The sequence below is a fragment of the Peromyscus eremicus genome, chromosome 20 (assembly GCF_949786415.1).
Source record: "Peromyscus eremicus chromosome 20, PerEre_H2_v1, whole genome shotgun sequence".
Classification (NCBI taxonomy): Eukaryota; Metazoa; Chordata; class Mammalia; order Rodentia; family Cricetidae; genus Peromyscus; species Peromyscus eremicus.
Window position 1 is genome coordinate 344,441 of NC_081436.1, and position 22,578 is coordinate 367,018.

Genomic DNA, 22,578 nt, shown 5'->3' on the forward strand with positions numbered 1-22,578 from the left:
ATCCCTCCAAGAAATTTATCGTCCTCCCCACTATTCTCAGAGACTACTGTTGCCTTTTCAATTGAGAGACTACATGTACTACATAAACACAAAAATCCTGCCCTTCTTGACTTTTCTTCAACCGTTGTATTTGTCTCCATCATTCCTCTTTGGAGCTCTCAAAATCTAAATCACATTTCTGTCTCAACAACTTCCACAAACAAGACTTTCTTGCACACAGCACCCAGCTCCAACCAGTCCCATTCTTTCCCTAGTTTTTCTAAGATGGCCGCCCCGAAGCCAGCAAAGGAAGCTCTCCACCCACATAGGACCATCTGGGCCAGGGAGTGGAGGAGGCCCGGTGGCTAAAAGCAAAGTGGCCAAAGATCCCCTGAGAGGTAGCCTTGATGGCAGGACGGTGAGCCAAAAGGAGAAAGTGTCCCAGGCCTGGGCCTCGCCGCACTGGGCCAGCGCAAGCCAGTCACAGGAAGTGCGGCCCCGCCCTGGCATCAGGCCAGGCCGGAAGTGGGCGTTGCCGGGGCCTGGCTGTGAGGCGAAGTTGAAGTTGGCGGTGGGGAGAGCGTCTGACTGAGGTAGGAAAGAGGAAAGGTGGTATGGCATTGGCTTGGTCAGCCCCCGGAAGCGGTTCACGGGCGGGATACCTTCGAGGTAGTGTCCTCCTTACTCCCCAGCCGTAAGCTCTGGTCACCGCCGCGCCGGCCATCGTCCCCTCGACGCCGGCCCGGCACCTTTTCTGCCTTGTTTTCAGGGTAACCTCCTCCCCCTTGCCTGCCCCTATTTTTCTCTCCTTGTTTGACTCTTCTCGAATCTAGGGACTTTTGTGTAGAGGGAGAGAAATTACTACTTTACCGAGACCTGCGATTTTTTTCAGGGTTCAAATAGTGGCTTCAGATTCTCACTTTTTCCAGTTCACAGCAGCCTAGTACTGAGGAAAAGAAATGGAATCACCTGTTAACAGTTTGATGGGGAAAGTAAGAGACAGCTGGGTGATGTGATGAATTCTAGCGCTCTTGACCTACTTATAGTCAGTGTGTTTTCTGGGAAAGAATAGGTCGCCTGTCTAAGTTGCTGAATACTGCACTCATCACTCTTATATACCTTAAAATAAAATAAAATAAAGTAATGCTTGATTCGTCCTTCCAAACCTTTTTTATTTTTAACAAAGTATGACATAATTGTAATAGAGGTTCCAAAAGGTCAAGATAGTTTAATCCAAACATGAAGAATAATTTTCAGATAGTTTCCCTAATGATTGTCATTAACAAGTGGGCTCTGCAGCAAAGTAAACTAGAGCTTAGCTGATCACCTGTATTTCCTAACAAAGGTTCTAATGCTGCTTATGTCATAGAATGGGGGGAAGGGGTGTGGAATTGTGTGAGAGGCCAGAGGAGAGCTTGCCTAGAGACAACAGCTGTATGTGCATCCAATTTTCAGAAGATTCCTATGGGAGTGGTTATATACCAAATTAGTTTTTCCATAATAAGTGAATTAATTCAGTGTGTAATGGAGCTCTCCAGTAAAAGAGAATTCAAACTGAGATGTTTTCTCTTTTAATGTTTTTCATTTCTGTTATAATTGTTCTTTTACATGTTCTCTATGAGTTCTTAAATTCACATGTTCCCTCACTATAGAGAGAGAATCAGTGCTGACTGGAGTAGTACTTATCTTGCCATTGTGTAAGAAATGAGAGGGACAGAGTGAAGCATTGCCAGAAAGGGAGAACATTAGTATGACATTTTCTGATCATGTTTAAGAAAAGTCATCAAATAAGATTTATTTTTATTTTATATGTGTTTGTGTGCATTTATGAGTGCACTATGGGCATGCATTGCCCACACAGGCCAAAGAGGGCATTTGATCCCCTAAAACTACACTTGTAAGCTATGTAGGTGCTGGGAACCAAACCCAGATCCTCTGCAAGGGCCCCAGAGCTCTTAACCATTTAGCCATCTCTCTAGCTGGAAAGAAGAACTTTAAAGTAGTTTATCTGAAATTTTAAATAATGGTATTTTATGGCTTCAGCTTACCCCCTATTGCTAATGTTAAATAGCATCAAACTCTAATAGCAGGTGAACAGTGGCAGGTGTTGTAATACCACTTAAAATACTTTGCTATGTTGTCACTTGAATGTAGTTTATGTCAGTAGTCATATTTGACCTGTTTGTGGGCCCTAGAGTTTATTCCAAGAATATGAATTATGTGATGATGCTAAAATTAGTCATAGAAGTAAAGAATGCTTCAAAGAAGAGAGGTGTTTGGGGAGGAGGTCGTGTACTAAGGGTTTGTTTTATTGAACTTGGGCAGCCTCAGTTCAAGGAATGACTCTACATTTTAGGGCTGCCTTTTGATATTTCTCACTTCTGATTCTCTGAACCATGTTTTTCCCTCTAGCACTTGAACAGGACTCCTGTGCCATCAGCATGGAAGACACTTACAGTATGTACTACTTGCTGCTTTTAGAAAATAATACATCATTTGTGCGTAGTTTGTTGCCTGACTAGACTGTATGTTATGGAAAAATCAGATTTCTCTGTGAAATGCTGAGAAAGAAAGGTCTATGTGGTGTTGAGGTATAGAAATAATTCAAATTTTAGGACTGGAGAGATGGCTCAGTGGTTAAGAGCAGTGGCTACTCTTTCAGAGGACCTGGGTTCAATTCTCAGCACCCGTATGGCAGCTCACAACTGTCTGTAACTCCAGTTGCAGGGGATCACATACATCACACAGACATCCGTGCAGTCAAAACACCAATGCACACAAAATGAAAATAAATTGATGTAGCACAAATCTTAAAAGGTCTTATAAAATCAAACCCAGAGCCAGGTATTGGGTTAAAGCTGGAAGATCAGAGAAACAGAACGAGCCACAGCCACCTCACCTTGCCAATTCCTCAGCTGATCCTGTTTTCTCAGACTGGAAGCCTTTGAGTCCTCATCCAAATGGATCTCAGCTGAACTGCTGCTAAAAGCCTAAAAGCTTAACCAGCTCTAATTCCTAGTCCTCACGCCTTATATACCTTTCTGCTTTCTGCCATTACTTCCTGGGATTAAAGACATGAGTCACCATGCCTGGCTGCTTCCAATGTGGCTTTGAACTCACAGAGATCCAGATGGATCTCTGCCTCTGGAATGCTAGGATTAAAGGCATGTGCTACCACTGCCTAACTTCTATGTTTAATATTATGACTGTTCTGTTCTCTGACCCCCAGATAAGTTTATTGGGGTGCACAATATATCAACCACAAATCATTTTTTAAAAATTTTTATTAAAAAAATATTCAAATTTTAAGAAAGACACTTTAGTCTCCAGCCGTATCACCCTGAACAAATGGTCTGAAATAAAACACTTCAAGTAATTAAAGAGCTATGAGAACCAGTTGTAATGGGACACACTGTAATCCCAACTCATAGGAAGCTGAGTCAGGAGGATCATAACTTCTAGACCAGCATGAGCTTAACAGCAAGATTATCAAAAAACAAACCAACAGGCCAGTTAGATGGCTCAGCAGTGAAGTGTTTGCCATACAAGCCTGATAGCTTTAGTTTGAGTTCGGAACTCATGTAAAAGTAGGAGAGAAAACTGACTCCATAAAGTTGTCCTCTCATCTACACACATACCATACATACAATAATAAATATAAAATTTTTACAAGACTGAATTGTAGCTCAGTGGTAGAGCATTTGTATAGCATTCTCAAGACCCAAAATTTGGTCACCAAAACCAAGATAGATGGATGGGTGGATAGGTAATGGATGGATAATTCTTTTTGATGTAGAACAGAGCTGACCTAAATTGCCAGACCAAGAAGTAAAGCATATGGTAGTTCTCATTATCAACTTTGACTCATACTCTATATGGGCAGTTATAATTTGTGTGAATCATAGAGTGTTCCATTCTCTCAATTGCTGACATTTGCTAGTGATGGAATGGATTAAATGAAGGAAAACTAATAAGAATTTCATCTGTGAATGCTCCCTGGGTGTTCCAAAGCTTCAGAAATAAGATTGTAGCCTAAGAAGAGCTCAGTTGGCATAATAAGCATGCCAGTCCTCTAGGACTTTTTCCTCCCTGTTCGTTCTGTCCTTCAGATAACCTTTCAGGCTCATTTGCATCATGACCATGGTTAGCAATTTATTCCATGTTTACCACTCTTCCAGTGAAACTGTCTATTTCAATTCCCCTCTGGTTTCTGATTTTCAGTGCAGTCTTCTGGTTTATAAGCTTCTTATCAAAAGTGAATTGTTTATCTTTTATCCTTACCTTCAAGGGGTGGCAAAAGTGTTTTTATTAGGTTGCTTTTTGCTCTCAGAATGTACTTAGCCATTTAATTTTGTTTCCTAAACCAGGCTTGTTAAGATTGGGGGCATAGCCAAGGCAGCTTGGATAGCCTAAGGGCAGAGTTTTCTTGACACAGCAGTCCATGTCTACAGTTGTCTTAGCTGTAGGAGACTCTGTCTTTGCAGTATATTGTTATTTTTGCTGGCTGGTTTAGTAGTCATTAGATTAAGGAATTTTTTTTCTCATCTATGTTCCAAAATATGAAAAGTAAAATTATCTGACAAAAGTAATGAGATCATGGACAAGAAAACTAGAACAACCAATACAACATACAGGAGTAAAGCAAAGAACAGATTGGGGGAAGCTCTAGTTATCACTACTTCCACACAACATGCTATTGAAACTCTATGGCTATCAACTTGTTTACTAGAAATAGACAAGGATGCTAATTATCCTCAGCTTTCCGTAGGGCCAGCTGGATTGGGAGAGTAGAGTTCCCAAGTGCAGTGGGCCACAATGGTTATTGGTACACCAACAGTACATTCCACCTTTAGTGGACTATTTGAGAAACCTTGGTTGGAGTAGCTAGAGAATAGAAATGACCCTGAATTGTTACCTTTAAGAAAAGAAAAGGAAGAAAAATGCTTTGGATGTCATTTAACATGTTTGTTTTATAATAAGAATGAAAACTATATTCAGTGAAATATGAATGAGATCTCAGCATGCCATTGTTGGTACTACTGTGCTTAAGAGTCAGTGATAGCACAATTTTATTTTCTCATAGTTACATTTTTTTATCATTTAGTCACAGTTTGGGTTTTTTTTTGGGTTGGTTCATTTGGTTTTGGGTTTTTGTTTGTTTTGGTTTGCTTGTTTTTGTTTTTGTTTTTGTTTTTGTTTTTGTTTTGAGGCAGGGTTTCTCTGTGTAGTCCTGGCTGTCCTAGAACTTACTCTGTAGACCAGGCTGGCCTCAAACTCAGAGATCTGCCTACCTCTGCCTCCTAAGTGCTCTGGGATTAAAGGTGGATGCCACCACTGCCAGGCCAGTCACACTTTATTTTAATCAAAGTTTTCTTTAGACTGCCTTATTCTTTCACTAAGGATTTATTGAAAACATTAATATACCTAAAAGGCTGCTGTAGTTTTACAGAATTCTATTATACTTTATACTTACTGTATTTTTTTCTCTCTTTCAGTCGACTCCCTGGACCCTGAAAAGTTATTACAGTGCCCCTATGATAAAAATCACCAGATCAGGGCCTGTAGGTTTCCTTATCATCTTATCAAGTGCAGAAAGGTAGGGTATTATTTTCATAAATATGACCTTTCATGCCGCCTTGAGTTCTTCTGAAGAGCCAAGCTTTATAGGCAACAAATTGTTTAACATAAATATTTTAAGTGAATGCCAGATTGTTTGGTGATTCTACCTTGTTAAGTTCCAGTATTTACAGATGTCATATTCTTTGACGTTTATAAATTTTTTGTCTTTTTTATCTTTTAACTATCAACAAAGCATTGTTTATAAACAATGTCTCTAGAATCTTACCCTTTGGAAAACAGAAGAATCACTAATTTTTTTCCTAGTAATGAGAAATCCCTCCTACCTTACAAATTTGATGTGTTCTTTATTCTGATAAGTACTAAGTACCCTGTTTTTTTTAAATAAATATTTTTAGATTTATGTATATGGGTGTTCTGGTTCTAGGTCATATATATGGGCACCATGTGTGTGCCTAGTGCCCGTGGAGGTTTGAAGAGAGAGGGTATTGGATCCCCTGGAACTGGAGTTAAAAAGATAGTTCTGAACTACTGTGTGGGTGCTACAAAACAGACCTAGGTTCTCTGAAAACACAAATGTTTTTAACCACTGGGTCTTCTCTAACCCCTCTATTACATTTCTTTCTGACTTCAAGAAAGTATTCTTCCTAAAAGTAACTCTCCAAGTTTCAACATCTTTTTTTATTTTTTTTTAATTTATGTGTATGTATGTCTGTCTGTGTAAATTTATATGCACAATGTGTACACAGAAGCTCACAGAGGCCAGAAGAAGGCATCGGATATCTTGGAACTGGAATTAACAGACAGTTTTGAGCCACCATGTAGGTGCTGGGAACTGTAGTTAGGTCCTCCGCAAGAGTAGTAAATACTGTTAACCAATGAGCCTTCTCTCCAGCCCCAAAATCTCTTTTCTTTCTAATTTGTTTTCTCTCTGCTTCTTTATAGACTTAGATAATATAATATACTCTAGTCTTCTGTTAATTAAAAAGTACTAGCCAAGCAGTGGTGGTGCACGACTTTAATCCCAGCACTCAGGAGGCAGAGACAGGTGGATCTCTATGGGTTTGAGGCCAGCCTGATCTACAAAGCAAGTTCTGGGATATCCAGAGCTATTACACAGAGAAACCCTGTCTCAAAAAAAAAAAAAAAACCAAACAAACAAACCAACAAACAAAAAACCAATAAATAAATAAGTACTTTTATAGGATTGTTAGAATACTGATGTCAGAGCTGGAGAGATGGCTCAGCGGTAAAGAACACTTACTGCTTTTCCAGAGGTCACAAATTCTACCAACTATATCAGGCAGCTCACAACTTCCTGTAATTCCAAATCTAGGGAATCCAGTGCCCTCTTCTGGCTTTCCACAGGCACATGTACTCATGTGCACATATGCACACAAAGACACACCCACATAATTAACAAAGTAAGATCTTGGGGGTTGGAGAGATGGCTCAGCAGTTGAGAGCACTTGGCTCTTCCAGAGGTTCTGAGTTCAATTCTCAGCAACCACATAACCATGTAATGGGATCAGTGCATGAAGACAGAGCACTCGTATACATAAAATACATGAGTAAATCTTAGGGAAAAATGTACTTCAGTGGTTTTTAAAGTAAGATATTTAAAAAAGAAGTTTTTTTAAGATTTTTATTTTTTGTATATAAGTGTTTTGCCTACATATACATATGTGTAACACATGTGTACCTGGTGCCCAAGAAAATTTTGTAAGAAGGCATCAGGTCCCCTGAAACTGAAGTTACATATAGTTGTAAGCTACCATGTGGGTTCTGGGACTAAATCCAGGTCTTCTGCAAGAGCAGTAGTGCCCTTAACCTCTGAGCAATCTCTTCAGCTCCTAATTTTTTTTTAAAGAATACCAATATTAGATACAGATACCAAAAAAAAGTTTAGTATTTAATCCTAACTATATATAATTCATATTTAATATTTTTTAAAAAGTATCTAGGGCTGGGGGTGTAGTTTAATTTATAGAATGTTTACCTAACATGTATAAAGCCCTTGGGTTCAATCCCTTGCACCACATAAAACCATGTGTGATTTTTTTCAAGCCTATAATTCCAGCACTAAGGAGGTAGAGGCAGGAGAATCAAAAGTTCAAGGTTACCCTCAACTATATAGCAAGTTGAACTTGCTAGTCTGGGATACATGAGACTGTCTCAAAACAAAGAAGCACACAAACCAACCACACATAGTGGCACACACCTATAATCCAGATGTTGTAATCAGGAAGTTGAGGCAGGAGAATTGCCATGAGGTCAAGGACAGGTAACCACCTGGGATATATGATAAGACCCGGTTTCAAGGAAAGGTGGTGACACATGCCTTTAATCCCAGCACTTGGGAGGCAGAGGCAGTCGGATTTCTGAGTTTGAGGACAGCCTGGTCTACAAAGAAAGTTCCAGGACAGCCAAGGCTACACAGAGAAAGCCTGTCTTGAAACACTCCTCCTCTTCCCTGGCAAAAAAAAAAAAAAAAAAAAGACCCTGAAAAAACTAGATGGAAGATGAAGAAATGATTCAGCAGTTAAGAGCATTTGTTTTTGCAGAAGGCTAGGTTTGATTGCCAGCATCCACATAGTGGCTTACAACCATCTGTAACTCCTCCAGGGGATATGACCCACTCTTCTGATTAAACACACATATGATGCGTATACATATACACAGGCAAAACATTCACACATATAAAATTAAAAAAATATTTAGCTGGGCATGGTGGTTTATGCCTTTAATGCCAGCACTCAGGAGGCAGAGGTAGGCAGAGATAATCTATGAGTTAAACGTCAGCCTGGTCTATAGAATAAGTGCCAGCCAGGGTAACCAAAGCTGCATAGAGAGACCCTGTTCCAAACCAACCAAAAAAAAAAGAAGTAGTAGTGGAGGCTGGAGAGATGACCAGCAGTTAAGAGCACCTGTATTGCTCTTTCAGAGCACCCAAGTTCACATTGAGTGGCTCATAACTGCTCCAGGAGAACCCAACAACTCATACACATTTAAAATAATTAAATTTAAAAAATTGAAGCTATTTTCCTTAAGTAGGTATAGTGGTGCATGCCTGTAATCCTACCACTTGCAAGGGTAAGGCAGGAGGGTTGCCACAAATTCAAGTCCAGTCAAGGCTGTATAGTAAGACCCTGTCTCCAAAAACCTTTGCTTTTAATGACTAACATGCCTTTTGTAAGTAATGGAGATGGTGTTTTATTTTTCTTTTCATTTTTTGTGGGGGGAAGGGAACGCAGTACTGAGAATTTAATCTAAGGCCTCACATCAGAGGAGTAAGTGCCCTTACCACTGAGCTGTGTTGCCAGCCTTTAATTTTGAGACAGGACTCACTAAGTTGAACTCACAGCCCAGGCAGACTTTGAACTTTCCATCCTCCTACCTTAGACTCCTTATATCTGGTATTATAGGCCTGAGCCACAAACTGCTTTTTTTGTTTGCTTGGAGTTGTTGGGGAAGGAAAGATACTTAGTTTTTTGAAGTAGGGCTTTTTGTAGCCAAGGTTGGTCTCAACTCACTAGTTAAGGATAGCCTTTACCTTCAGATCTCCCTACCTCTACCTCCCAAGTGCTGGAATTGAAGGTCTATGCCACTATAGCTGGCTCCAGTTTTCTTTGTGTGAGTGTGGTGTATGGAGTATATGTGCATATATGTGCACAAGAGGAAGCTAGAAGAAGGTATAGGGTGCTCCCATCTATCACTCTACCTTATTCCTTTGAGACAGAGTCTCTCCCAGAACCTGGAGCTTACTTCTTTTGTCAACTAGGTTGGCAGCCAATAAGTCCCAGCAAGTTACCTACTATCTTTGCTGCCTACCAGTGCTGGCTGCTTTACAGGCATGCAAGACCATGCCCAGTTTATTACTGGGTGCTGTTTTGCTACTGGGGGCCAGCCCCCAGCAGCACAGGGCTCAAAGGGAATCCAGAGTCAGCATGTACTAAGACTTTTTTACCTGAGGAGGTTAGGGGGAAAGACACTCACACTCTCTTGATGGTTTCCTTCTTTATTCTTCTGTATTCTTCATTCTGTGTGTTCTATATTCTCTTTTCTTAGCTGTATTCAGAAATGTCCCTTCTGTCTCTCTAGATGTCTTCTCCTTCTAACTCTCTTGATGTTCTCCTCCTGATTCTCCATTCTTGATGTTTTCCTTCTAACTCATTTCTGATGTTTTCTTTCTAACCCATTTTAACTCTCTTGATGTTTTCCTTTTAACTCATTTTAACTCTATCTTTATTCTTTTCCTTACAGCTTATATACCCCAGCAAAATCTTTCAGGCAATATAAAAATGTACAATGTGGTTACATTCTGTTTTTCAAGTGAATGACTATAATGAATACAAGTAAAAAAAAGCATGTTTTCCATATCCTTTACATGATTAAACATTTTACAGGTGAAAAATAAATTATCCCAAGAACCCACATACATTCATACCCAAGCAACTTGTTATAGATTAACTGTGTAGGCAAGCAAAGTATTCTTCTTAGCCAGGTCTTTTACTGGCAGGCTGTGTTTTGCAGTTACAAAGAAAGGGCCAATTATTTTATTATCTTGAAAGGTATAATCTTATAAAGAATCTTAAGGAAATCATAAACCTAAACTTTTATACATGAAAAACAGTCAGCTAGCTCTACTTTAAATCTTTAGAGTGCATACCCACTCATCAATAGTTTTTTTATATCAGGAGAATGAAGGCAGAAATGGGTATAAGAAATTAATCATCACCTTTGATTATCAACCAATCCTAGCAAGAAAGGCACATCAAGCCGGGCGGTGGTGGCGCACGCCTTTAATCCCAGCACTCGGGAGGCAGAGCCAGGCGGATCTCTGTGAGTTCGAGGCCAGCCTGGGCTACCAAGTGAGTCCCAGGAAAGGCGCAAAGCTACACAGAGAAACCCTGTCTCGAAAAACCAAAAAAAAAAGAAAAAAAGAAAAAAAAAGAAAGAAAGGCACATCAGCTAATGATTGATAATTGGGCTGCTTTGTTCTTGTTCCCTAACCTTAAAGAGTTCCTCACTCAACTATGTGCCTTTCTAAAACTTTAGATTATCTTCCTGGGTTTTTCATCTCAAAGCTATTTGACAAAAACATCTTAGTCTAACTTTAAGTTATTTTCAAAGCTTTGTTTCAGCTATGATGACTCCGAAAACTATGAGCACATCTTCCAACATTAATGTTAAAAGAATTTAAACTAGCTGGGCTCCTAGGACTAAATTGTTTTTCTTAATCATTAACCTAAGCCACAGTCTATACGGCTTCTCAATAGAAACTCATGTGTTGTAGCAGTGTGACACTTCCTTGTTTTATTTTTTTATCAAAACTCTATTTAAACTAATATTATTATCAGCTAGACAGTACAGTTTAGGGAGTAATCATCTTCATAATCACAGGTAAAAATGCCCAATGGAACGGGGTGTTTCCATGACATAAACACACTACATTACAGGCAGTGGGGATCTTCCCACACCCATTCCCACCATGCCAGATACCAGAGAAAGACAACAGAAGCAAACGTGAAGGCACAGCAAAAGCAAAAGGCATTCCAGGTCTGTGGTCTTGGGGTCTTGCCTATCCAAGATTCACCCATCAGGGGTCGCCTCCTGAACTTGACCCTTGACCTCCTGAACTTGACCTTGAACTTCAGTTGCCACCTGCTGCTCCTCTGACATGGCCACCAGCAGTGCTGGAATCCAAACCAAATTTCTCATGATTGCTCAATAAGCAGCAATCTTAACCAGTAAGCCATCTCTACAGACCATGCAAATTTCTTAGTCTTGCATTTTTTCCAGCCTGCTTCTCACTAGTTTTACATTTTGAGTTTTGTTTGTGATACATCTTTAAAACTTTTTATCGACAAAAGTTTTTTCATACAATATACAAGCTCCTTGACCCACTGAGACATCTCATTGCCCTCTTGTTTCTTTTTTGTTTTTTGTTTTTTGTTGGGTTTTTTTTTTTTTTAATATGTGTGTGAGAGAGAGTACCCATAGAGACCAGTAGAGAGTGTTAAATTCCTTAGAGCTGTAGTTACAAATAATTGTCAGGCCTCTACTTTGGGTACCAGAGAAAAACTCAGAGCCTCTGGAAGGATAGCAGCACTCTTAATAACCCATTGAGCCATCTCTCCAGGCCCTCTTTTTCTTAGATTTCTTAGTTGCTGGTACATTTGTCATAACATTTAGGTGATAAATAAATCATTTTGGGGGGAGTTTAAAACAAGGTACTAGCCCACAAAGTGCTTATCATTTGGGTTTTTCCTAAGTGAAATAGATGAAATAAAGGTTAAATTGTTCACCAAGTAGTGGTGACATGTGCCTTTTATCTCAGCACTTGGGAGGCAGAGGCAAATGGATTTCTGAGTTCAAGGCCAGCCTGGTCTACAGAGTTCCAGGACAGCCAGGGCTGTACAGAGAAACTCTTTCTCTAAAAACAAACAAAAGAGGTTAAATTGTTCAGGGCTTCATTTCAGGCATCAATACTACAAGTGAGTGTCCCTGTGTTGGTCTGAAAAATCATTAGCTTGTCTCTGAAGCTCCCTATTTCCCAGCACTGTCACACTGCAATAGCAGGGTCCTGCTGCAGTGCAGACTGTGTTTCATTGTTAGTGTTGATCCTGAATGTCAGCTTTCAAAGACACCCAGAGGGCTCTAGCATTGCAGGCTGTGCTGTCTGACAGACGGAGAAGAGACAGCTCATACTGACTGCTTTGCTCTTTATAAGCCACTAAGATCCCAATATGGGGGGGAGGGTAATCCCTACAGTCATAACCAAAAGGTTTGCATTTTGACGCTACTGAGATAGTAGCTGCATGGTCTATGTGGGTGATAACTAATTCCCTCGTAGGTTTCTGTGATGAGTTGCCCACCTTGGCTGAGTGTACCCACCACAGCTGAGACATAAAAACTTGCTGCGGAATTACACAGAGCCATTTATAGAAAAAGGCTGAACTAGTTTTCGTGGATTTTATGAGATCAAAAAAGTGATAGATCCCTTAATTTTGATTCCACAGAATCATCCTGATGTTGCAAACAAATTGGCTACTTGTCCCTTCAATGCTCGGCACCAGGTTCCCCGGGCTGAAATCAGTCATCACATCTCAAGCTGTGATGACAAGAGCTGTATTGAGCAGGATGTGGGTAAGTCTGACTAGCTAAAATGTTCCAGTACTGGGGGTTAGCCGGTCAGTTATGCTAGGCTTTCACCATTTCAAAGGAACATTTTTCTGCCTTTGAGATGGTTATGTCATTGTAGCAGTGGGTTGTTAGATTCTTATATAGGTCAGACTGTTTTCTACTATTATAATAAATCATCTAAAAATAAAGTTCTTGAGGCTGGAGATAGAGCTCTGTGGGTCAAGCCACTTGGATAAAGCTAGGTTCCAGCTCCTGTGCCCGAAAAATCATAGGCATGGTGGCACTAACCTGTAATCCCCAAACTCAAGAAATGGAGCAGGAGGAGCTGAAGGTCAAGGTCATTTTTGAGTTTAAGACTTTGTCTCAATAAATAAATAATCCTGTTATTGCTATAAATATGGTAACGATCTTTGTTTCTGCTTCTTGTTCCTGTCAGTTTCCATGCTATCCATATTTAGAAACAAAGACTCAATAGGCTACCCTGCAGCCTTTAAAGACCTTAAATCCCTTAAACAGAATAACCTAGCTGGTCCTCCCACTCTGCCCTTTTTATGTCAAATCTCTGTTGTCTTGCAGTCAACCAAACCAGGAACCTTGGACAAGAGACTCTGGCTGAGAGCACATGGCAGTGCCCTCCTTGTGATGAAGACTGGGATAAAGGTGAAATGCCTCTACATTTTTTTCTTCACATATTTAAATCTCAGATCATTTGCTTAAGACAGAAGGAAGATTGTCTTTTTTACGAGCATACCATGTTGTTTGGAATGCCTTATTATTTTTATTGGGCCCCAAAATGAGCACATTTGTATCACTGTGCAGACACATAGAACAGCCTATCCCACTTGATTAGAAGAAGCATTTCTTTACATCTGTTTTCCCCATAAATCCTATTGTGCCATCTGTGTGTGATTGTTACTAGGCACAATTACTATTATTTATGGCTCTTATGGTTTTATCCCTCAGTTGTTAAATTCCTGCTTCTGTATTACTTGGACAGGGCACTCAATCAGTTTTCACTTATACCCCTCAAAACCTAGCTGTGTTATTTCCCATCTGACAAATTCAACTAACATGGATTGGTATTTTTTTCTAGTAGTATCACAAACTGTTTTGTTTCCTTTGGCAGATTTGTGGGAACAGACCAGCACCCCATTTGTTTGGGGCACAGCCAACTTCTGTGGCAACAACAGGTAAATTAAATGATCTTACTCTCATCACTACCTCCCCAAATCCAAAAATAATAATAATAGAGTCAGGTGTGTGGCACACACCTTTAATCCCAGCATTAGGGAGGCAGAGGCAGGCGAATCTCTGAGCTCTAGGCCAGCCTGGTCTACAACATGAGTTCCCAGGACAGCAAGAACTAGGCAGGGAAACTCTTATCTCAAAAAACCAATAGTAATAATAGTAATAGTGCAAGCACCATCTTTCCTTGATGAGGATTCATGGTGATAACCTAGTACAAATACTGTTTGGTGAGGGTTTTTCTTTTCTTGCTCTTTTGAGAGAGAGAGAGAGAGGGTGTGTGAGGCCAGAAGAAGTTGTCAGAAGTGTGTGTGTGTGTGTGTGTGTGTGTGTGTGTGTGTGTGTGTGTGTGTGTGTGTTTTCCTTTGATCCTCTGGAGGCCACAAGAGGTTGTCAAACACAGGAGCTGGAGATAGGGGTGGTTGTGATCCACCTGACATGAACGCTGGGAAGCAAGCTACAGTGCCCTATAAGAGCAGCAAGTGCTCTTAACTGTTAAGCCTTACTTGTTTTTTGATCCATAAAATCATGGACTTTATACCGGAAATATAATACTACTACTCTATAGTCTAGTAAGAAAAGCAATAGTGCCTGATATTCTTGTATTTTAACTATTTGGGGCTTTCTTCTTTGTTGATATTTTTGCTGGGTTTGCATTGTTTTAAGACTGAAAAAAAAAAGTTCTCCAGTTATACTACTTAGACAATTTTAACCCTAGATCACCAATACCCGTGGTAGGGAACAAATCCTGTGGCTTGTGAGAATGCTCAGTGAGTGCAAGCATTTGTGACTATGCCTGACACCTGAGTTTGATCTCCAAGACGCACGTAGTGAAAGAAGAAAACAGGCTTATGCAAGTTGTTCTCTGACCTCTGCATACATGCTGTGGTGTGCACATGCATTCACACGCAGAGACACAAACAGGATTTTTTCTAAAAGTTTTTTTCAAAGGAGATTGGAGGGATGACTTCAGGAATTAAGAGCACTTGTTGCTCTTTAAAGGACCAGGGCTTAGTCCCCACACCCACACCAGCCAAACCTACAACTGCTTATAATTCCAGATCCGTGGAATCCACACCCTCTTCTAGGCTCTGTGGACACCCAACACATATATGCACATACACATGTAAATATTTTTTAAGATTTATTTATGTATGTTATGTATATGAGTACCCTGTCATATACATTAACTCTTCTGTCATATACATATATTCCTGCATGCCAAAGGAGGGGATCAACTTGAATTATAGGTGGTTGTGAGCCACCATGTGGTAGCTGGGAATTGAACTCAGGACCTCTAGAAGAGCAGCCAGTGCTCTTAACCACTGAGCCATCTCTGCTCAGCCCGTAAATATTTTTTAAAATCCTGAAAGTTCTTTGAGATTGGGAAATCCAAAGTATCTAATGAGTAAGAAAGAGAGTATATCTCTTATCACTAATACTTTGTATCAATTTAGAAGTGTCAGATTTCTCATTATACCAATATTTTGCCTTAGAAGATCAAGTTTCAAATACAAGTGAGACCATTTCAGGGTTAGAAAATAAAGGAATAAAATGCTATACTTTATTTTTCCCTAAATGCTTAATTTTTTGTTTTTAATTATGTGTATGTGGATATGTGCACATGAGTGGATGTGCTCACGGAGGCTGGAGGTGTCAGATCCCCTGGGTACCTAATGTGGATGCTGGGAATCAAATTCAGGTCCTCTGGAAGAGTAAGTAGTACATGCTCTTAACTGTTGCGCCATCTCTCCAGCACTCATAAAATATTTATTTTTTTTATTTCTTAGTTACCGAGGTCAGTTAATAAATACATACTATTTTGAGTCAAAAACAAAAACTTAGATTAATTTTATTGGTGGCAACTTTAACTTCAGTTCTTAAGAGATTTATTATAGGAGCTGGAGAGATGGCTCAGTGGTTAAGAGAATTGACTGCTTTTTCAGAGGACCCAGGTTCAATTCCCATAACGTACATACTGTCTCCCAACTCTCTGTTACTCCGGCTCCACGGGATTCCCAACACCCTCCACTGCCCTCTGTAGGCACTAGGCACACAAGTGATGCATATGGGCGTACATGTAGATAAAACACTCATACACATAAAAATAATTTATGAAGAAATCTGTTGCAGCCGAGCATGGTGGGAAACAGCTTTCATTCCAGCACTGACACTTAGGAGGCAAAGGCCAACAAATCACTGTGCGCTTGATGGCAGCCTAGTAGAGAGTTCCAGCCAGGAATAGACACACCTGTCTTGTTTACAGGGGTGGGATTTTATCACACTACTGACCAGTAGATGTCATTGTGTTTATCTCAATTTCTATAAAATGTAAATGGTTAACTCTTTTGTTATTGTTTTGTTTTGCTTTTCAAGACAGTGATCCTTTATGTAGCCCTGGCTGTCTTGGAACTCAGTTTGTAGATGAGGCTGGCCTCCAACTCAGAAATCTGCCTGCCTCTGCCTCTCAAGTACTGGGATTAAAGGTGTGTGCCACCACACAGTTAATTCCATCATAATACACATATGAAATAAGGAACATTCCAGAGAAATGGTAATCATCCTAAGTGCAAGAATATTTTGAAAGAACTATGCTTGTGTGGTTATTGTTTTCCCCACTTAAAAACACATTTTGATTGTCTTGTGTGTATGCCTGAAGAATATTGATGATGACATCCAATTATTCCTTTTTTAGTCCTGCAAACAACATAGTTATGGAACATAAGAGTAACCTGGCTTCGGGCATGCGAGTTCCCAAGTCTCTGCCCTATGTTCTGCCATGGAAAAATAGTAAGTGAAACAGAGGTCAAAGTATTCTTACTCTTTTCATTGTGGCAAAACAATTGGTTTGATTATTTTGGTATGTCCAGGCTGATGCTGAAAGTAAGTGTGACTGTAAATTTTGTGTTCAAAGCACCTTACTTACTTCACAATACTCCTATGCCTGGTTACAAACAAGACATTAAAGCCGGGTGTGGTGGTGCATGCCTTTAATCCCAGTGCTCAGGAAGCAGAGGGAAGTGTGCCGCCACTGCCTGGCGAGACTGCTTTCTTTTCCCATGATTCTCAGTGGAATTCAATCATTAATTTTGAATTCTGCTTTAAGATTACTAACCCATATATTCTAGGAATAAGTAATTTGTGTTTATGCCAGGCAGACGTGGTGCACACCTTTAATCTCAACACCTGGGAGGCAGAGGCAGAGGCAGGTGGATCTCTGTGAGTTCAAGACCAGCCTGGTCTATAGAGCAAGTTCCAGGACAGCCAGGACTACACAAAGAAACCCTGTCTCAAAAAAAAGTAATTTGTGTTAATAAGCACTGAGGGTGGAATGAATTTCAATCGACATGGCATATTTATTTTGAAATGTTTATTCTCGTAGATGGAAATGCACAGTAACTGAACATCTTTCTCAAGTAAGTATTTGTTTCATTCTACTGTCTCTTCAGATGGTAGCAAGATTTAACTGGACATAAAGCAATTTGATTACAATTTTCTTTCAGAATATGATACTAAATTAAAGCTTTGTGTGTGTGTGTGTGTTACATATGCATATATAGCCTCTATAATGGCTTTACAGGCTAATGAATAGGCATTTACTACTTAAAATTCTGTTACCATGCTAAGTTCTTTCCCCTGATGTTAGTACACACTGCTTTTTTTTTTTACATCAAAGTTGCAATCTAGATCTATCCTGCCTCTTGTAATGGACTGAGATAAATCAAACAGCTATGCTTCACTGCTCTGCAATTTTTTCTCTATACAGTACTGTTTAATTCTCATTTTTTAAAAAATTCATACTTTTTTTTAATGAGTATTTAAAAGTTTTAGGTCTCTTAAGAGTCTTGTACTGTTGATATTATCTAGTAGTTTAAGTGCAGAACCTCACAAAAAATCTCTATGAAGAGACCAAAATCCTTTACTTTTCCCAGATGAAACCTTTCCTGAAGGCCCTTCTGTGGGCTCGTGGTAGAGCTAAGCTTAGCTGTCTTGCCTGAGGTTGCCCAGCCCTACTGCTGGTGGCAGCACTTTAGGAAGGCTGGGACAGGATTCTGTTTCAGCTGTCTTGCAGATAATCCTTCAGTGTGTATTTATCGAATGAATGAGTGATTGGTCTGTTGCTGTCTAGTCCCCATCTAAACTGAAGCAGATGAATCTGTGGTAGGGTTCATTTTGTACCAGACCTAATGTTTTCCTCTGATAAGTTAGAAAAGCTAGGTGGAAACACCCAGCCAGGCATGGTGTCACACAGCATTCAGAGAGTTAGAGGCAAGAGCGTCTCTGAGTTCAAGGCCAGACTGATCTACATAGCAAGCTCTAGGGCAGACAGGACTACATAAAGACCCTATCTCAAAAAAAACAAAAAAAAAATAATAATAATAAGTTGTTGTTCAAATCTAGATGATCTTTTAATAAAAATCCCAGAGCCAGATATCAGGGTGAAAGCTAAAATATCAGAGAAGCAGAACAGCCAGCCACTAGTTCTTACCTCTATGAAATCCTCAGCCTAAAGAGAGTGAGTTCCTGTTTCCTCAGGCCTTATATACCTTTCTCTGCCCTGCCATATTATTTCCTGGGATTAAAAGAGTGTGTGCTTCCCAAGCAAAGGCATGAGATCTCAAGTGCTGGGATTAAAGGTATGTGCCACCACTGCCTGACTCTATGTCTATCTGGTGGCTGGCTCCGTCCTCAGGCAAGTTTATTAGGGTACACAATATATCACCACAATAAATAAACTCCAGATGTAGTAGTGCACACCTTTAATCCCAGCACTTGGGAGGCAGAGGCAGGCAGATCTATGTAGGTTCAAGGCCAGGTTGGTCTACATTGTGAGTTCCAGGACAGCCAGAGCTACATAGTAAGACCCTGTCTCAGAAAAACAAAAAGTTTTTAAAAAGTGTTAAGAAATAATAATAATAAAAGGAAACACCATTTAGTCATTAGCAATAAGATTTATTAGTTTCTTCTAGCAATTGGCCACTTTTGGTAGATTCTGACCACTCCCCCAGACAAGATTTCTCTGTTTAACCCTGGCTGTCCTGGAATTTGTTCTGTAAACCAGGCTAACCTCAATCTCAAAGATCTGCCTGCCTGTGTCTCCTGAGTGCTAGGATTAAAAGTGTGTGCCTACACTGCCCAGCTTGGTAGGTTCTGACTTTAAATTGTTAAATGTATCTGGAAACCAGAAAATGAAATTTGGCCCCAGAAGAGACAGAGCAGCACTGAGATGTGTCAAAAAGAATACAGTGAACAGACCTGGATAAATGGTGAACTTGGAATTGCTCTCTTATATCTCTCACAAGATGTCTGATGATAATACAGTATATAGCTATGTAGTAAATAAGAAAGGCAACTCTATGAAAACCTAGAAGCTTCTCCTAAGATTAAGACAAGATATTCCCTTCCACTCACCCTACCCCAGACAAGGTCTCTTGATTATGTAACCTTAGCTGTCCTGGAACTAGACCAGGCTGGCCTCCAACTCATAGAAATCCACCTTTCTCTGTCTCCTGGGTACTAGGATTAAAGGCATGTGGTATCTGCTGGCACTTGGCTTTTTAACTTCACTGTTATAGTGCTATTACACACTGTTACATGATGAATTTCTTTTTCTGTATAACTCCTTTTTACTTAGGACAGCATCTAGATTATTTAAACCAAGGCTGACCTCAAACTCAAGGTTCTCCTGCCTCATTCAGCCTCTATGTGTGCTGAGATTACAGGTATGCACAAACATATACAGCTTTTTCTTAATCCTCTTAATAAAAAAGAAGCATTATTTATTCAACCTGTTGCAAATTTTTCAAGCTTTTAGTGGAAGGATACAAAAGAAGTAGAAGACATGATTTCCCTTAAGGACCAAGTATGAAAAACTGGGTGTGATAGCACAACCTGTAATCCCAGCACTTGGGAAGTGAAGACAAGAGGATCCAGAATTTAAGACTAGCCTTGACTATTTAGTTTAAGAACAACCTAGTTTATATGAAACTCTCTCAAAAAAGAAGTGGAGAGAGGCCACCAGGTAAAGGTACTTGCTTCCAAGCCTAAGGAACTGAGCTCTATCCCTGGGATAGAAAGGAAAGAACCATTTCCCAAAAGTTGTCCTCTAACCACTGTCCAAGTACACACACACACACACACACACACACACACACACACACACACACACAATAAATTTAAAAAATGTAATTTTTAAATTTTTGTTAGATTTATTCATTTATATTTTGTGAATGTTTTGCCTGCATGTATATATGTCTACCACGTGGATGTTTGGTGCCAGTGGAGGTCAGAAAAGGGTACCAGATTCCGTAGAAGTAGAGTTACAGATGTTTGTGAACCACCTTGTGAGTGTTGGGAAATGAACCTGGATCCTCTGCAAGAGCATCAAATGCTCTTAACTGCTGAGCCATCTCTCCAGCCCTGGATGAATGTAATTTTTAAGTCTTGGTACACACACATATCAATATTGTTAATTGAGTAATAGAGTATTTGAGAGGAAAAATACCAATGTAAGTTAATTAGAATTCTTCAGAATTGTTCAAAGTAGTCAGCTGCCTAGAGAGTCAGTTCTCACTTGTGAAACTGTTGACACAAAAAATGCATATTGATGACTGTGAAGAATGTTTTTAATTCAGTTAGCAAGTTTCCATGTACTCAGAGGTACTAAAGAGGAGAAGATGTCTTGTTATTAACAACAGTGAATTTCTGGAAGATCCCTTATAAGACAGTTTGAGGGGTTACAGTTGTGTGGACTGTTGTCAGATGTAGTTGGTTCTTCTGTCATTGAAAGGAAGTAAAAACTTTTTTCTCATTTCCTTGCAGATGCCAGACTGTGGAAGACTCTTGCTTTTTCCTGCTACCCAAGGGTTCTTCTTTTTTCTCTTTATCTAATTATAGAACAGTAAACTGTCTGTGACTTTCAAACTGGCAAGTACCTTTTTTTTTAACTACTGAGACTTTGACTCCTCAATTATTTGATGCTAGAACCTTCTACACATTGCTGAGGTAGACAGCTTGATAGTTTGGTTAAATACCTACTGCCCCAAATAAAAAAAATCACTTCCCATTCTAGTTAATGAACATAATGATGTGAAATTATCATACAGGTTACAGCTAGCATAGACAGAAAACTTGGATTAGAAAAAGTAACTCTGGCCGGGCAGTGGTGGCACATGCCTTTAATCCCAGCACTCAGGAGGCAGAGCCAGGTGGATCTCTGTAAGTTCGAATCCAGCCTGATCTGCAAAACGAGATCCAGGACAGGCACCAAAACTACATGGAGAAACCCCATCTCCAAAAACAAAAAAAAGAAAAAAGAAAAAGTAACTCTGCATTTGTGTTCTCTGACATATGTAAACCAAATTCTTTTAAGCATTTAAAAAACTGGGCTTTTCTGTACAATACATCTCTTAATCCAGTGTCTTTGAGATGGCAGTAGCTTATGTACAGCAAAACACCCCATTCTCATTTAGACATTTTGCTGCTTGAATATTTCCAGCATAGGGTAGATTTTTGCTTTTGTTTTTTATCTCCCTGTGTTCTAGCTAGAAAATGTACTATCAAGCTAGCTGTGGCTTCTATATAAACAAAGGGAGGCTCAAATGGATAATTGTAGAAGGCATATGCTTTCCACCTGTCAAATTTGATTCAGCTTAGGAATATAAATATATGAGAGGCCCTGGTCACTGCCTTCGGATGTGTGCCTAGCAATTTAGATTTCTAAATTGCCTAAAGATCTGGCTATCCTAGTACCTTGTAGGCCCTTAAAAGGACATTTTAAACTCATTTTATTTCTGAAAGTTTTTTGTTTTGTTTTGTCATTTGATTTTTTTTTCCTTTTTGATGGTGATTATATTTTTTGGTTTTTTTTGGGGGGGGTTGTTTATTTGTTTTGTTTTGTTTTGTTTAGTTTTTTTCTTGACAGGATCTCAATAGCCTGCTCAGGCTAGCTTCAAACTCAGTATGTAGCTGAGGATGACCTTCATGGTTTGAGAGGCTAGGGATCAAATGTATGCTAGGCAAGCATTATGCTAAGGAGCTACATCCCTAATCCCCACCCCCTTTTTTCTCTTTTTAAGACTGTCTCAGCCTGGTCTACGGAGCTAGTTCTAGGACAGCCAGGAATGTTACACAGAGAAACCCTAACCCAGGTGCAGTAGCTTATACTTATATAACCAGCCTTGGCAGGCTGAGGCAGGAAGATGGCCTCCATGTTTGAGGCCAACCTGGGCTACATAGTGAGTTCCAGGACAGCTAAGGTAACACAGAGAAACCCTGTCTTGAAAAATACAAAACCAGAAAAAAAAAGGGGGGGGGGATTACAGCAGAAATACACACCACCATCAGCCCCTGTATACTGTTTTGGTTTGATTTGGGTTTTTTGATATAATATCTCAGTACATGTATCACATCATACATGTGACCCTATCTCAAAAAAAAAAAATTTAGTTTTGGGGGTTTTTTTTGTTTAGATTTTTATTGATCTGTATGTGTCTATGTGTGTATGCCCCATGTGTGCGGGTACCCAAGGAGGACAGAAAAGAGCATTTGATCCCCTGAAGCTAGAGTTGCAGATAGTTGTAAGCCACCCAGTATAGGTGCTGGGGTCCAGTGGACTCAGGTCCTTGAAAG

The 22,578-nt window shown here is 39.8% G+C and overlaps 1 protein-coding gene across 4 annotated transcripts; it reads left to right on the plus strand.

Annotated features, from left to right (window-relative positions):
* Positions 1-482: 482 nt before the first annotated feature.
* Gtsf1 (gametocyte specific factor 1) lies at positions 483-20,871 on the plus strand. Of its 4 annotated transcripts, XM_059247820.1 has the most exons (9): positions 1,345-1,413; positions 2,392-2,436; positions 5,475-5,575; positions 12,579-12,705; positions 13,279-13,362; positions 13,829-13,892; positions 16,643-16,737; positions 17,330-17,363; positions 20,770-20,871. In XM_059247820.1, exons 1-8 carry the CDS (start codon positions 1,350-1,352, stop codon positions 17,344-17,346), a joined length of 597 nt encoding a protein of 198 aa, XP_059103803.1. In that variant the 5' UTR covers positions 1,345-1,349; the 3' UTR covers positions 17,347-17,363; positions 20,770-20,871. The 4 variants fall into 4 exon arrangements, with proteins under 4 accessions (XP_059103804.1, XP_059103802.1, XP_059103803.1 ...); XM_059247821.1 differs by lacking the exons at positions 1,345-1,413; positions 17,330-17,363 and adding an exon at positions 483-572; XM_059247819.1 differs by lacking the exon at positions 17,330-17,363 and having other exon boundaries at positions 1,343-1,413.
* Positions 20,872-22,578: the final 1,707 nt, after the last annotated feature.